We start from the raw sequence: 16,947 nt of genomic DNA, 5'->3' as shown, positions 1-16,947 counted from the left end.
TGATGTGGATGAGTAGCAAAACAAGGAAAGGAGAGAATTCCAAATAGATACATTAAGGAGAACTTAGGTGTTACTCCAATAAGCAATAAGTTGAGAGAAACTAGACTTAGGTGGGCTAGCTATGTGCAAAGCAGACCCAGTGCAACACCTTTTGGGAGTTGCGAGTTGGTTTAAGTGGAAGGCTCAAAAAGAGCAAGGGGTATACCCAAAAGGACATGGTTGGAAGTAGTGAGAAATGATATGGGGACTTATGGCCTCATTGATGGTATGACCCTTGATAGTGCAAAATGGTGGACCAGGATTCGTGTAGCATATCGAACTTAAACATACATGTCTTTGAACTATGAATTGAATAACTAAAAGTAACATTAAAAGAATGAAGATTACTAGTCCTAACTAGCAAATGTTAATTTTCCATTGCACTTATCGCAAAACTTCTGATATCCATTACATTTCAAAACAAACAATTGACAAAAAAGAGTTACAGTTCACCACTCAAAGGGCATAAACTAACAAAACTAGTTTACTGGATAACAAATCATAATACATTTTACACAAAAAATACAAAACCCTCATTTAAAAAATATTGTAATACACCAATCTTCTCAAAATGGAACCGATATCCATCCCATATTGGCGACCTTTGGTTGCCAAAAGTCTTATGACCACTCCAAGCTCCAAAAAGAATCGGGAAGAATATCTTTCGATTTTGCAAGAAATAAAAAAGGGTGAAATTTTTTTTTGATCTCTTGATAAACCTCAAAATCTTTGTTTTTATCTTTAGAAACCTCCTCTGCCCATAGTTGTCGAGGCTCCGCCTAGGTGCCCTCCCTAATGGGCGCCTTGCTGGCACCTCGGGCGCCTAGGCGGTCACCTTAGGCATGCATGCCTAGAACCCCTTGCCTAAGAGGATTGTCGGCCAAGCCGTCTCCTAGACCGGGCAGCTGAACTTTTCATCCTTGATCCCTTTTTACATATGTTCTTGTCATTTGTGGCATGCTAGGGAAGTAATGATGACGACTGAGGATCCTTTGATCATCTTGCTGATGAAAGTATTTCTGTGCATGGTCACCCCTAATAAGCCTTGCCCTTGTGAGCTATTTGACCATGCTCATGTTTCCCTCAATGGCATGCAGATAACTGATATGTTTCTCTCTTGGGAAAGAGTTTTTGGGATTGGTGTCATACATGATCAAACTCAAAAGTTATATGCATGCAAATTGAAATGTGGACAAAAAATATTAGACTCCTTTATGAGTATTTAATAACACTTCTTCCGTAATATATGCTAAATACTAGATAATCTCTCACTTCATTATTATTATTATTACTTTTTGGTAAAACTCACTATATGAAAAGTAATAAATGTATGATACTCAGAAAGTGATTTAGAACGGGCTCTAGGTAGAGGTAGTCAGGGTGGTGGGTGGGACAAAATGATGTCTAGACTTGTATTCTTACCCATTCCCATGTTAAAAAGAAGAAGAAGGATACTTACAAAATCTGTTTGGTCTAGGGGTGATACATTCTGTTTGTCAGAGAGGGATCTAGGTTTCCACTTCCTCTTGCAGACAATCTGAACAACCCACTATAAGAAGTAAATTATTAGTATAAAAATTAAAAGCAGAAAGGTGCAAACTGAATTCATCTGATGTTTGACATATTTTATCTTCTTCAATTATCTGTGTTCACTTAAGGTTATGAGAAAACATAAATGAATGTCTTTGGCTTTATCTCAATAGTTTTTGATGTTACTATCTTCCACTAGTAATTTTTTGGTGTGTTTAGGTGCTTGTGAAGATTGTGAAGTTGGCACAAACACGTAAAATTAAGGGTATTGAAGGAGAATGGAAAGATTTTCTGCAATCTCATGACAAGAAGTTCGGATCTAGCCTAAGTGATCCTTCTAGAAGGTCAATCGACATCTTGGCTGCTTTTGTAAAGACAATTACTGGGGAGGAAGATGTGAAGGTATGCAACAATAGTTTAGTGTATGTTTGTTTTGCTTCAGCAATATATTCTTTTGCAGCATTTTATTACCTTTTCATTCAGCAGTCTTCTTCAAAAATGTTTTTAACGAGGGAATCAATCTTTAAATTATAGATTCATGCTTGGAAAGATGCTTGAGTTCCAAAGCATTCTACTTATGTTGACGATGGCATATGTGGGTGAAATTAAGGCAAACAGTTCTTTGCATATTTGGAGGAATCATAAATATCATAGGTAGGGGTGTAGAGCATAACCCATCCCGCTTTGGGAACACAGTTCCGTGTTCCTGGAGCTTATCCTTGATGGGCACTGGAACTTACCCTCGATGGGCACTTACTCTTGATTATATGGCTGTCGATCTCATTAGCATGGGATCTGGATCCCATTTAACATGCGATTGTGATCTGTAATTGTTAGATATGTTATTATATTTAATTATTGATAAATGATTGGACAAATGTTACTTTTTTTTTTGAGAATGGGTTGGCTTTATAAAGAGTAAAAATACTTTACAGTTTAACAAAGTACAGGCAACCCACAAAATGGGCACTCAGAGTACAAAATAGAGAGAGAAGTTGAGATAGGAGAAGAAAGGGGTGATGAAGAGAACACTGACAAGAACCAGGAGCTGTGTTGTGAGGGAAATAAAAGGTGGTCTTCTACAGGGGACAGCCACTTTAGGCAAGGCATGGACCTCTTGCGAGGGATGGTAACGGGACCGTTAAAACTGAGCTACAGCTTTGGCGAGGCATGCTCTTCTTTGAACAAATGTTACATTGTAAAGATGACTATAATCAGTAACACACTGTACTATAGTGGTGCGTTCGAGCATGTGTTATTCTACGCCATTTTGAGATCTGGGACAGATCTCAAGTTTTGTTTGACTACATCAAAGATATGGTGGTTTAAATATAAATATCAGGTCTCTTTCTTTTAATGTACCTACAGTTTTAATTTTCTATGGGACTCTCTCACTATGGAATTTCTGTCGTTAATGGATCCCGTCATCGAAAATTCCAGTAGAGGTGTTAGCCTCTTGGAATGGCAGGTACCTCTCTCTTGGAGGGAGGAGAACTCGTATCAAAGTGACCTTGTCCAATATCTGCCATGTCGCTCTTCAAGATACCTGCCAGCATCATCAACTCTCTCGAAAGGTTAATGAGAAATTTCCTTTGGTCTGGGGATATCTCCAATATTAAAATCGACTTAATTGCTTGGGATAAAATCTGTAAGCCCAGAAGGTGGGAAGCCTTTGCATTAATGGCCCTAAAGCTAATGACTTGGGCCATCATTTGTAGCACTAAGCTAATGAGGTGGGATCTTTTCATTAAATGGATTTGTTGGAAAATTTACTTGAGCCAAATGTTTGAAAGTGGTGTATCACACTCCTTCAACTTGAAGGATGCTGGTTCTTTGCCTCCGCATTTGCTGCTCTCTATCTGCCATTATTCCTTATGAATGACAAGAAAATTTTTGAGTGGTCATACGAGAGACTCTCTTAATTTTTTTAATGCATTCTTTTTACACTTTGGTGTGTGATGTTTGATTTCATAATTCTAAGAGTATCTTCTCCATTTTCAGCATCTTGGTTTCATGTTTTGTGTTTGCGATATTTGATGTTTGATCTTGATGCTGAGAGTTTGTCATCTGTTTTTTCTGCAGCTTATTACTAATTTAGTGAAACTTCATGAGAATTATAAGTCCATGGAATTTCTTATGAAGAACTCTCAGCACCCGGAATCCCCTGAACAGGTAAGAGTGGATCGTGTTTCTTTAGGGTTGGGAAATTCAAAATTTTTATTGCATGGTTAAACCTTATTCGGTGTATTCCTCAGTAGGGGGTTTAATTATTGTTCGTTTACTTATTTTTTTAATCATCTTACTAATTTTGTTAGGAGTAAGTTTCTCTCAATTCTCAAAGATCCATTATAATGGACCATAGTGGGCATGAGCCATCTCCGCTAATGCATATGATGTTATATTAAAAATAATGGGTACATTGACGTTATAATAGATATAATGGTTTATAACAATAAAGAAACATGTATAATGGTGTATTACTTACCAGTCAATAAATTCCAAAGAAATACCTTTAGAACAGATATAATGTTCTTTCTTAGAATGAATATAATGGGTTTCTATTTAATAACAAACATGATGGCTTCATTACAGATATAAACCATCATCCTTTTTGTATTTTTTAATATATCAGTTTTAGTGCAGAGATCTCGCCATTATGTAATGACTGATTTTTTATACATCTTTATTTTTTCATGGGGAATTTATCAAAAGGAACCCAAGAGATGAATTATTAATATTTTACCCATTTCTTTTGGTATAATTTAAAATGCCAATCAAAGTACATTAACCATGAGTTATAACAGTTGTTTTGGGGTAATTTGGTAATGAGATGTTAAATAGTTGATACTTTAATATCTATCAAAAAATAACCTTATCAAAAAAAAGAAGTTGATACTTTAGGCATATTTTTGATAAACTTCCCATTATTCATTGTGGGTATTTTAGATCGTCTGTCCTTTATGATCACATCATGTGATGGGCAATGGCCCTTTAATGAGGGAAGATTGTTAGAGAACAGAAAATCAGCAATATTTCAGGCCAAACACAAGGAACCGTTGGAAGAAACCTATGATTTCTTCCTCAAACCTTACCTAGGGCTTCAAAAGGGTCGACCTTTCTCTCTTTTAAAAAATAAACCACGTGAACCATGAAGGCCCCATTCACCTCTATTTATATTATATTTTATTTTTGATACAATGTCCAAAATAGCCTTGGCCAAAAACAAAATTGACTGATTACTACCAACTTAAACATAAAATTTGTAGTGATTATTTTACCTAAAACAAAATATTCCGTAAACACTTAAGTCCTTAAACAACTCTTGAAAATCCTAAAAATATAAAAAACATCCTAGAATACTGAAAAAGCTTGAAAACCCTAAAAAAATCTCAAAATAAAAAATTGACTTTGGAAGTAGGCTAAGATGAATCCAACTTTAAAAAAATATTTTTCCACCTTCTTCTTCTTGGTTGGCTCAAATATTATTCATGGTAAGAAGAGATCCTCAAATCTTGGTATGCATAGTAAGGAATTGATACAAACTAATTAAATTCATCTATCCCTGAGCTCACATTGAAAATTATATAGGAAACTTCAAACTAAATTTTCTAGTATTTAGAGGCTTTTTCAACATCAATTTCGTTATTCTCTGAATCTAGAGCCACAATTTGCGGTTTATGAGTCGATCACGCTTCACCTGCGGGAGTCTAATTCCAATGCCCTCAATCTCTTGAATGCTCCACCTCTTTGATATCCTTGAAATCTTCATAGGCCATGATTTTGATCAGTCTCCCTACTGCCTTCTCTCCATATTCGTCACGAGTAAGACCCTCTTCAGAAATGTATTCATCTTAATTCTTATCATTGATCGGATCTCATAAAAGATCTTGTTGTTCATATGAGCATAGGTATAAAGATTTGTGGCGAATCCCAATCCACAACCCATTGATTTTGGATAAAACCTGCGTCAAAATTAAGAATGTCCTTATTCAAATCGAAAATCTTAGAGTGATGTCCCCAACAGCTAGGTCTTCTATAACTTTCCTCTCAACTCTTCGTATGGAGCACGACTGCAAAAGGGATTAAATTCGACATCTTCTTGGGCAGAAAGATCCCCATCTTGTCCACGTGTGATGTTCGTTAGGTGTTGCATAAGCTGTTGAACTTGCCTTTTATGGTCTTCAATTACCTCCTTTCTAGGATCAGGGGTTAGATCTATGAGAGCCCTGGTTCCCATGGGTTTACCGAAATCACTAATCCTAGGTAGAGAATCAACAAAACCTTTCTAAAATCACCATGATCTAGGCTGTTTTTTGTAAATCGTGGGCTGAAATAAAAAAACTCTTGACCAAATTCAGTAACATTGTTTCAAAAAGCGGACCGCCCAGCGCTTGGGCGGCCGCCTAGGCGGATTTCCCTGGGCGCCTGCCTGAACTCGCCTTGGCGGCTTCTCAGGGCCTACGCCCCACCCAGGGGCGGAACTGCAGCTCCTTGAGGGTATTTTTGGGTCATTTTTTTAATACTAAAGAGAGAAAATTGTGGGTTTTAGGAGCTAAAACCTTAAAATTCTAAAAAAGCTAAAAAATCCTGAAAGTAAATCCTAAAATTAAAATTATTATATATATCATTTGAAATTAAAAAAATTGAAAATAAGAATAATTTTATCCTTGATCACCCTTTTGACATTTTAATGCCCGTTATAGCAGTTGCTTTCATGTTTTTTGGAGCCATTGTCCTGTTATTTATATTCCACATGCTAATGTGGCTGTCTCCATTGTTTTCAATATCCAGATTTCCTTCTGTCGTAACTAGTGCTCCTTTGTGAGTTTGCAATACCTTTACCAAATAAATTGTTTGGTTGAGGGTCAAAAGCGTTTTAAGGCAGTTCCTGCACTAGTACGTGAGTGTGTGTGCATATACTGACACACACATGCATTTCTAAACCACATAAATATAAAAACAAGATCAAGAGATATGGACCAATAGCCACATAAAAAGAGAAGGTTTGAGACATATATGAAGAAAGGAAGGGACCAAGCATACATCCATGGAACATCAAATTGATATAAAAAGAAACCCATTTGACAAAACCAGGTTCCTTATAAGATTAGCGAGCCCTACGAGAGGGAGGGAGGGAGAGAGGGAGTGACGGAGGAGGGATGAAGGTTTTAAAGAGAAACGAAGGTTTTGAGGGAGGGAGGGATGGGTTGAATGCTCTAAGGCTCCGAGGAAGGGGATCTCACTTCTCCGTGATTCTTAAAATTTGGAATCTTGATCCTTCTTATGCCTACCATAGGGAGCTTTTTACTTGTTATGAGCCAGCAGCCAAATCCTGATCACTATGGTTTTCAGAGTAAAAAGGAATAAGTTATTAGAGTTTTGAGGAGTGTAGGTGAGTTTCTTTAGTGTGTCTCAATCGTGAAAACCTGGCAACTAGCCATTTAGAATTCTACCATAGAGTCCAATGATAGACAATAACTCCCCCTCGAGCACAACTTACAACTTTCATTGTACTGTGCTCTCCAAAGAGTAGCAACTCCACTCAAAATCAATCAAAATGTAGGTTAGCTTCATCAGCCATACAATACCTACGTTTGAAGCACTGAGCCCATCTTAGTTCCACCATTTGCTTGCAATTGTGATGCAACAATCTTTAAATTTTGGAATGATAACTTATAATTAAATTAGTTTAAAATAAGATAACTCCTAAATTGTATTTTAAAATGGTAATTCCAAAGTTCAGTTACGTATATGTTCAAGCTGTAACTAATAAATATTGAGTATACAAATACAATCACAAACGTCAACAACATCATATGAAACTGTGCTAGATGAAACTTGAAGAAATTATTCAAATTAGATAGATATCTAGATTGAATTTAGATAGATATCCAGATTGAATTTGGTACTTTGTATCACCACCATTTCCTTGCCAAATGATTTTAGTGTGCATTTATATAAAATCAGCTCTTCAGTAGATATCTTACCCCAAATATGCCTATTGCAAATGAGCCTCTTAAGACACTTATGAAAGACAACCATATTGCATCCTGTCTCTCAATATCCATGTCTACATAAAATCACTTTTGGTTCAAGTAGTACCCAATCGCATGCAATGGTTGATGAAATTGGTCCTCTCACTATTTATCTACATGCTCCCATATTTGGCCATACATGTTCTGATCATTGCCAATGCTTTAGTTCTCTCTCTTGGCCCATCCGATGCAATTATATGCAAAGCCCATCAAAGCCCATAGTGGGCTTCTTCTCACTATCAACTAAATGTAAAACTTAGGCCAAGGGTCGAAATACCTTAAGTGAGTACACTATCCATCGTAATAAGGCCTAGGCAAAACATGATATCACATGCTCTCTTTAGCTTGCATGAACCACTAGGATCTAGACCAAAAATATGAAGTGATTATAGATTGGAGTTGGTTTCTCTTTTCCATTATGCTCCATAAAATTAGGAAAGACATGTCGCATTGTGTCCCTCTTCTCAATGAACTTGCACAACATGCTAAGGTAAAGGGGTAAATGTAAAACACTATCATGACCTTAGCCTTATCATGTGCCCCCTTTACATTGGCATTTTGCTGCTTATTTTAAACATGTTGTGCATGGTGTCCAAAAATTTGGATGCAGCTTTTTGAAACAACAAATTAGCAGCTGACGGATGGGCTGCAACATGGTTTATTGTATGCCTGACATGCTTCTCTCCAACCTCCATAATACCCTTTACGATTGAAAAAAAAAAAGAACCATGCATTAAGAATATCATTAGATTCATCAACAGACCTAAAAGACACTATCCTTAGAGAAATTTTCTATCAAATCCATCACTCCTACTCTTACCACTCCATGTATCTGTCATTGTGGAGACATCATATTTCACCCACACATCCCCATGTGTCTTGAGGTATTTCTTCTTGAGTTCTACCTCCTTCTGTAGGGATGGCTTCTGGAGATCATATGGGGTTGGGCCTTCAACCCTGGCCTCTGCGGGGAGCTACAAAAGGGCAAATTTGTCATTGAATATGTCCTTTTATGTTTTTTATTTATTTCTTGAGTCATTTCATTTACTTAGGGGCATAAGTAGTAATTTCTATAGTCTTTTATATCTTTTTATTCACTTAAAGTCTGTTATAATAAATCGTCATGATTAGATTAGTTGGATGGCTAAGATTAAGGCTTGTTTAGGGTTTTCTTATATAAGGGCTGTACTCAATCATATTGAAGCATCTTGTTATGGACTTCATTTAAAACCCTAGAGCAGTCAGTGCTCCTTTTGTCTCTAGTTTTTGAACCAAGCTCCAAGCTACTAGGTTTGTACTAGGTTGGTATCAAAGCTTGATGATTTACTTGGACAGTACTGGAGCATTGTACAAAAGGTATTTGTATTGTCAATTTTTGTGCCCTAGATCAATAACCATGCCTCCAGGTACGGGAAAAGCAGGAAAAAGGCAGCCGTAGAATCCTTTGATACTAGTTTGTGAGAAGAGATTGCAGATCTAAGGAGATCGGTTGAAACCCTAGCTCGGTGTTTAGAACAGATGGAAGCCTTAAGAAGATGAGATCGAGGCAAATGAGGAATCCATAGGTCCCTTCCATGATCAAGCTCCAAGGAGAGAGTTAGTTGATTGTACAGATGGGGATAGCAAGAGGGGGAAAACGTCTCAAGGTTGAGATCCTGGGGTGTTATGGAAGTCTATCCAAGGTCAAGCATGGAGAAACTTTGTTCTCATGATCAGCACGTTGTGGATTGGAACTTACTGCCAGTCTTTGATAAGAACCTGGATGACGATTTAGGTGTTGAAAAAGAAGTGGGTGACCTTATCTTTAATGGTGATCCAATCCATTAACAGGATCAAGAAGAAGATCCTATCATGGGGGAAGTTTTTTCTTTTGCAGTACCTAGATGTGACATGAGCATGAAAAAGGTTCAAGAATCAGTTTTATAGGGGCTTAAAACAAATCACTTGTTTTGGCTTTTTGACCCAATATTGTAGGGTGGATCTCGAAAGATATGAAAGATCTCCTGCCAAGCCGTACATATGACTTCCATCGAATACAGCTTTCCACAGAATTCTATATGTATCAATGGGATCGAGTATGGAGTTTTGTTTACTCACTTTAAATTAAGTATGCGGTTCCCTCCTTCTTTTGCTATGGTTTGAAATCTTGTAGGATATTGTGGATGCTCCTATTCTTGATGAAGATCAGGGCGGATGTCAAGGAGTTATTCCCAAAATATTGGAGGTAACTAGTTTCTTAGTCCCCAGCTCTGCCGTTTGAGAGCAGGAAAGACATTCTAATTCTTTTGGGAAACATTTTCCGTGTTTTCTTGGGAATGCATTCTATTATTGTTGTTATGGAAGAGTCCCCCAATCCTTGGATAGGCTTCATGAGACTGACAAAATGCATCACAAGGTAAATGTTTTGGGTTGTAAATAATGGGAACAGTTTTGTTGTAGGTCAAATTCGGTAGAGAAGTTGAGCATCAAAATCCTTTAGTTATTCTTGAAGATATTAGTTTTCACAGGCTGGATACTATAGGTCCAATCTTTTTGCTGAACTGGCTTATCTTTCACAAAGAAGTATGTCGTTCTAATTTAATGTTAGCATTGTAGATGATAAAATTTCTTATCTTTTAATTTTTATCAAATAGGTTTTTATTTTGGTGTTTCTTACATTCACGGTTTTATGTGAAGGAAACTGTTATACCTCGTATTCATTGTCTTGGCTGACATACATTGAGTCTTATATTGAGATATGGTCGTTGGAATCCTTGGGTTCTTCACTTATTATCTATTTTTTTCCTTTTCACCACAATACATGTTTTTATTTTGTGAGCTTGATTAATCTCTGTGTTTGGCAGAACAGAAGTTAGTTCGTCTAACAATGGAACATCCCGAATACCTGAAGCGTTATTCCTTCCCATCCTATAATGAGGTGTGATGACTTGTCTTGTACCTGAATGCTTAGTTTGGATTAGAAGTTTGTACTTTATGATTTACCTCTAATCCTATACTTTTAATCCCTTTGTCATTTCATTGGAATTGTCTTATGGTTGTTTGTGTTTGAAATTTTTGATGGATACATAATGCATCAGTTAGCAACATTTGTACATTGTTGGTGCTAGGTGAATCATTAGATTAGATTGTGTTTTCTGTTCAAAGAATAGTATATAGTACTACTCCCCCCCTCCTCTTTGTACTCTCTCTCCTTACAGCAATACAATGTTAACTTTTTCTCAAAAAAAAAAGTATATAGTACTACTCTAATGTGTGGCCTACTTAGTCTTGCCATTTTCTTACAATATATTTGAAGGATTCATGTCTACAATATAATATTTTGGCTTTTTGTTACAGTAAAGCTACCCAGAAACTTGGTTTGGTATATGTCATTCGTATCAACAGTTCTGGCCATCCCAAATATACTGGAAACATGTTTTGACTTCTATCAGCGATGCTTCCTGATGCAGCCCATAATACTACTTTCGAGCTGTAGACAAGAGAGACAAGCTAAAAAATTACAAGAGGAGCTTTAGGAGGGAAAAATAGTGATTTAATCTATCCTTTACGCATTTTATTTATTTCATGAGTGATTTATTTCACTTAAGGGTATAGGTAATAATTTCTAGAGTCTTTTATGTCTTTCTATTCACTTAAAGTCATTTATAATGAATAGCCATGATTAGATTAGATGAAGGCAAAAGTTTATACAAGTGCGAGGCTCTAAACGATCAAATTAGTGCGCACCTCAAAAATTTCACTAAAAGAGGTTGTTTTGATTCCCAAACATCCTCAAATGATCATCTCGACATCACAATTCATGAACATGAGAAAAAATGGATTTCAAGTTTTGGAAATAATGCATTTTTGGATCGTCAATTTTCAAGAGTTTCAAGTTTTCATAGATCTGCTCAATATACACTATTTTTTAAGCTTGAAATTTTATTATTAGAGATGAAAATATATTTTAAGGCTTTCACAAAGATTTCCAGTATTGAAACCACATTTCTCGACACTATTTAAAGATGCGCTTTACTTTGATTGTTGAAAGCTTCAGCTCTATACATACCGCACGCTTAGATGAATGGCATGTTTAAGTCTTGTCTAGGGTTTTCTTAGATCAGAGATGTACTCAAGCATAATGAAGCATCTTATTATGGACTTTATTCAAAACCCTAGGGCAGCTAGTGCTCCTTTTATCCCTAGGTTTTGTATCTTTCTCTAATTTCGGATCTTCCCTTTCTTTTTTGCCAAACCCTAGCTCCAAGCTACTAGGTCTGCGCCAGGTTGATATTAGAGCCTAATGATTTATATGAACGATACTTAAGCAATGGACGGATGATATTGTAGATGGTGTTGTGTAGTCAATTTTTGTGCCCTAGACCAACAACCATGACTCCACGTAGAGGAAGAGGAGGAAAACCGGCAGCCATAGAAGCCTTTGATGCTAGTTCACGAAAAGAGTTTGCAGATCTAAGGAGATTGGTCAAAACCCTAGCTCTATGTTTGGCACAGATGGAAGCCTCGTCTCAAGCAAATAAGATCAGGGCAGATGAACAATCCAAATCCCTTTCATGATCAAGCTCCAAGGAGCGAGGTAAGCTGATCATGCGAACTTGGATGGTAGGAGGTGGGAAAACGATCTCAGCGTTGAGATCCTGGAGTTTTATGAATTGATGAGCTGAATATAATGGAGCATATATTGGAGTTTAAAGAGGTTCCTAAGGAAAAGAAAGTACCTTTAGTCACCATAAAGCTTAGGGGAAGTGCTTTGGCCTTATGGGAACATTTGAAGGTGATGCATAAATGAAGAGGGCAGCCCAAAATCATAGATTGGTTAAAGGTGAAGCGTAGGATGAGAGAGGCTTTTCTGCACTTCAATTACTTGCAAACTCTATATCAGCGTTTGAATAATCTTCAGTGGATAACCATTCGGAAGAGTTTTATCAATTGGTTTCGTGTAATGAGCATTCTAAGGACGATGATCGGAGCGCAATATATATAAGCAGTTTCTGCAGGATGTGTTGAATCTTCCACACCTTCTGAAATTTTTCTATTACCGTGCCTTGGTGGTGGAGAAACAACAAACCGAGGTCAATTCATATATGGAAATATGGCAGTAGTAAGGGCCAGATCTAGGATGAGAATTAGACAAACGCAAGAGCACGATGGGGGAGTCCGGTAGCAACAATCCGAAATCTAGAGAGGTGGCGCAGCCCCACAAACAGGGGTACTATGTTACCCAAAATTTTAAACATACTCTTTTTATCTTGATGAGATTAAATTTGGGCTTTGGGGGGATTTTCTTGGCCCCAGATATTGGATATAGCCTTATCATCGTTAGATGACTAATTTTAGAAAAGCAAAAATCATTTTGGAATATCGAAGTCCTATATCGAAATGTTGAATGAATAGATGGTCTGAATTCATGGTGGGAGCAGGGCTCATTTTTACCGTTTGAGATTGTGCATTGGGATGAAGAGTGTGCAAAATTTGGCATCATATAAATGCCCTAACATAAGTTTTTGAAGAAGCGGGTCTCGCACACACGCATTTATATATATATATATATATATATATATATATATATATATATATATATATATATATATATATATATATATATAGTTACCAACACCTCAAAATATAAAAGTTGAGATTGAAATGAATTGTGATGGGTGTATTATCCTAAAAGGTCATTATTTGGTAAAACGTAAGTGCCTGGGAACTTTGTCAAGACAAATACCCTTGTCATTTAGTGAAACTATTGTCTATGTTATTTTGAAGATGACAAAAGCAACCAGTCTTATTACCACTCTCTTCCTCCACCCACTTCTCTCTCTCTCTCATTTATATATATATATATATATATATATATATATATATATATATATATATATATATATATATATATAGTTACCAACACCTCAAAATATAAAAGTTGAGATTGAAATGAATTGTGATGGGTGTATTATCCTAAAAGGTCATTATTTGGTAAAAAGTAAGTGCCTGGGAACTTTGTCAAGACCAATACCCTTGTCATTTAGTGAAACTATTGTCTATGTTATTTTGAAGATGACAAAAGCAACCAGTCTTATTACCTCTCTCTTCCTCCACCCACTTCTCTCTCTCGCTCTTTCCTCTCTCAATCCTCCTCTCTCTTCCTCCCCCGCTCCTCTTTCTTTCTTTCCCCACACTCGCTCTATGCTACCTGACTTCTCATCAGTCTCCACTTGAATTCCATACTCTCTCTCTCTCTCTATTCCCAAACCACCATTTCTGTCTCTCTAATTCTGAGATTGATGGTGTATTATAATTTTGTTTGTACAAATTTGAGCGCTTGCCATGTGGGCTGCCTGCACCCATATCTTGTGGGTTTTTGTAAAGCATATTTCATATAATAAGGGATGAGGATGTTGACATGGATGATTGGCAAGACAAGAAGGGATAGAATTCGTAATGAATCCATCCGGGAGAATTTACGTGTGGCACCAATAGACAATAAGATGAGAGAAAGTAGACCTAGGTGGGCTGGCCATGTGTGGCATTGACCAATCTGTTAGGAGGTGCGAGTTAGTTCAAGTGAAAGGATTGAAAAGGGCAAGGGGCAGGCCCAAAAGAATGTGGCTGGAAGTAGTTTTAAAAGATATGGGGACTTATGGCCTCGTTGAAGGTATGGCCTTTAATAGAGTAGAATGGCGAACCAAGATTCCTCTAGCCGACCCAATTAATTGGGAAAAAGCTATTATGATGATGATTTTATATAATACTGTTATTGTCACCCTTTCTTCAAGAAAAAAGGGTAGCTATTGTTTTTGGTGATGATTACACATGTATCCTTACTTAATGACTAAGCTACGCATAAAAGACAACTTATTAAAAATGACTAAGCCACGCATAAAAGACAATTTGTTAAAAACTTTCCCGTACCCCGTCTCAAGCCTAAATAGAGGAGGTAGGTTGTGTTAGGTAGGCAGCCAATGTAAATCTTTGTCAAAACTTCTCATGCATCTGGAGCGGAACAGGATTCATTTAGCCAACCCGAATTAGTTGGAAAAGGATCTAGCGATGATGATGATGAGGATGATGATGAAAAACTATAACAAATGTAATAAATCTATTGTACGACAAATTCCCAACGACGACCGTTCTCAAGATTGCTATCTTGAAAACTGCTGAAACGTAAACGTACCTTCTAGAAGCCATCCACCACTTAGCCCAGATGGATCCCAAAGAGGAGTAAAATCACCATTTAGACAATGAGAGGTGGAAGTACCAGTGATCTCTCTAGAAAACTCAATAGATTCAGGTGATCCAGGATTCAGGCTTGAGCCTTGATTGGTTAAGGTATCAACAATGCTAACGCTGCACTAAACTACCGAAAGGAAGTTTTTATGGTGGTGTGGAGTATAAAAAGTATCCAAGCCTGCGATTTAGCCTAGGCCTGGCCCAGTTTGATCTAATAATGAAGATCGGCCCGGGCTCTACTCATGGCAATGAGCGAGGCCCGGTCTAGCCTCTTTCAGCTCGTCGTGTTCAAGTCAAGCCCCTAGTTTGTTGGGCTAGGCTTAGGCCAACCCTAGCCTGTCCATTTGGCACCCCAACATCTTTGATTTGCAAGTGTTTGTGACGTTTCAAAAACTTCTATACAATTACATAGCATTCTTCAGGCCAAAATGCCTGCCAGATGAGCAATTTATTACAAACATTAACTGAAGAATAGAATGAAAACTCTAATAGGTCTTTTGCATAACATGTCTTTCTGTGGATGTGAGTCGCTGTGAATCATTCGTCAACAAAGACGTAATGCCAACAGGTATAGTGACAACTTTGAGGCATGTTTTACATGTTGTTGGTTGTTTTATTTCTGATGCACACTGGGGACCAAAAATGTGATAACTTTAGGGTGTTCTGTGCTTGAAAAAACATAGTGTTGCAGGACCATTCTTCCCAGGAGTGGGTGCTTTGGGGTGATGTAATTCTACTTGCATGGTTAACTTTAGCATTATATCTTTGCAGATTGGGTTTTGATTTTGTTTTCGAGAACTCATTGGAACAAAATGGCAGGACTGGGTGATTACTAGGGTTGGTAAAATTTCCAAGGTTTTGAAATCAAATGCGATGGTTGCTGTTGATTGTGAGATGGTGCTTTGCCAAGATGGTACTGAGGAAGTGGTGAAAGTATGTGTTGTGGATCAGAATATGGAGGTAAGGTTGCAATGTTAAATCTGCTGTTTGACTGACAAAGCTCTTCTACCATTTGCCATGTTGTGCATAACCTTTGAAAAGAATTTTTAAGGGCTCTTTACGTTATTTGCGCTGACACTCTCAAATATTCTTATCTAAGAAAGAACAATTCCTACACGCTTCTGAAACTAGTCGGCATACTGTTCCTTATGAAGGTGGTGTTTGTTTTTTGATTAATTTTCTGGAGATATTTTTTTTGTTGTTGTTTGACTTAGGTCAAGCTTGACAAGCTTGTAAATCCCATGAAGGTTGTTAGTGACTATCGGACAGATATTACTGGAATAACAGAAGAAGACTTGAAAGATGTATCTTGTTGTTTATCAGATATACAGGTAACACAAGTTTTGTTATGCTAACATATTTTCTGTTTTGCTAATCTTTTAAGTTCTTGCTTTTAGTTGACATTGTGACCTCTGCAGATATTGCTCAAAAAGCTACTGAAACCGGGAATGATTTTAGTTGGCCACAGCTTACATAATGATTTACAAGGTATGCATGCTGTATCCTTGTTTGTGACTAAATGAAATCCTTAAGTTCTTTTGGACTCAATTATCCAAATCATGGCTACTGTGATTTTGGGATAGATATCTAGGTGCTTCAGCTTTTTATCAATTAAGTTTACATGCAATTGTTTGCATTTTCCTTTCTCTGTGCAGCTCTGAAAATCGATCATAGGAGGGTGATTGATACATCATTTATATTTAGTTTTCTTGATAGACCCCGCCACTATTCTGCCAGCTTGTATGACCTATGTAAGGTATGTTTTACAATATGGATAAGGATGCACTTGCTGTTGAGCATATCTGTGCTTGTTGTGTATTTTCATGCATTTATAAGTATGTATGTCCAATATGAATAGAGGGAGGGAGGGTGTCCTTTTTAATGTGGGTCGGGGTTGGGGTTCAAAGAGTCTTTTAAAATCCGGAACTGTGTAGGGGAAAAGTCCAAAAAAAGGAAAATGCAAAAATTAAGGAAAATAGAAAAAGTTGATAAAAAAAGTATGTTTAAGAAGAAAGAAAAAACTTATAGATAATGATGTAATAAACATTTTATTGCCTTGCTTACTATTTGGCATATGTTCTAATGGTCCAATTAAATCGTTGCAAGTATTTATACC

At 37.0% G+C, this 16,947-nt stretch overlaps 1 protein-coding gene across 4 annotated transcripts in view; it reads left to right on the top strand.

The window, feature by feature from the left end:
* Nucleotides 1–16,947, top strand: part of LOC18427438 (small RNA degrading nuclease 1) — a 38,354-nt gene that overhangs the window by 6,749 nt on the left and 14,658 nt on the right. For all 4 annotated transcript variants that reach the window (XM_011622554.3, XM_088854561.1, XM_006836488.4 and 1 more), the window contains 7 exons: nt 1,789–1,971; nt 3,652–3,741; nt 10,453–10,521; nt 15,651–15,791; nt 16,046–16,162; nt 16,250–16,319; nt 16,487–16,587. In XM_011622554.3, the coding sequence (XP_011620856.1) occupies nt 1,789–1,971; nt 3,652–3,741; nt 10,453–10,521; nt 15,651–15,791; nt 16,046–16,162; nt 16,250–16,319; nt 16,487–16,587 (771 nt within the window). The remainder of the gene's footprint in view (nt 1–1,788; nt 1,972–3,651; nt 3,742–10,452; nt 10,522–15,650; nt 15,792–16,045; nt 16,163–16,249; nt 16,320–16,486; nt 16,588–16,947) is intronic.

This window comes from Amborella trichopoda, chromosome 12 (assembly GCF_054954075.1).
Source record: "Amborella trichopoda isolate Santa Cruz 75 chromosome 12, AtrichopodaSantaCruz75HAP2 v2.0, whole genome shotgun sequence".
Taxonomy (NCBI): domain Eukaryota; kingdom Viridiplantae; phylum Streptophyta; class Magnoliopsida; order Amborellales; family Amborellaceae; genus Amborella; species Amborella trichopoda.
The sequence above is the reverse complement of the archived record's forward strand: the minus strand, read 5'-3'. Positions and strand labels throughout refer to the sequence as shown.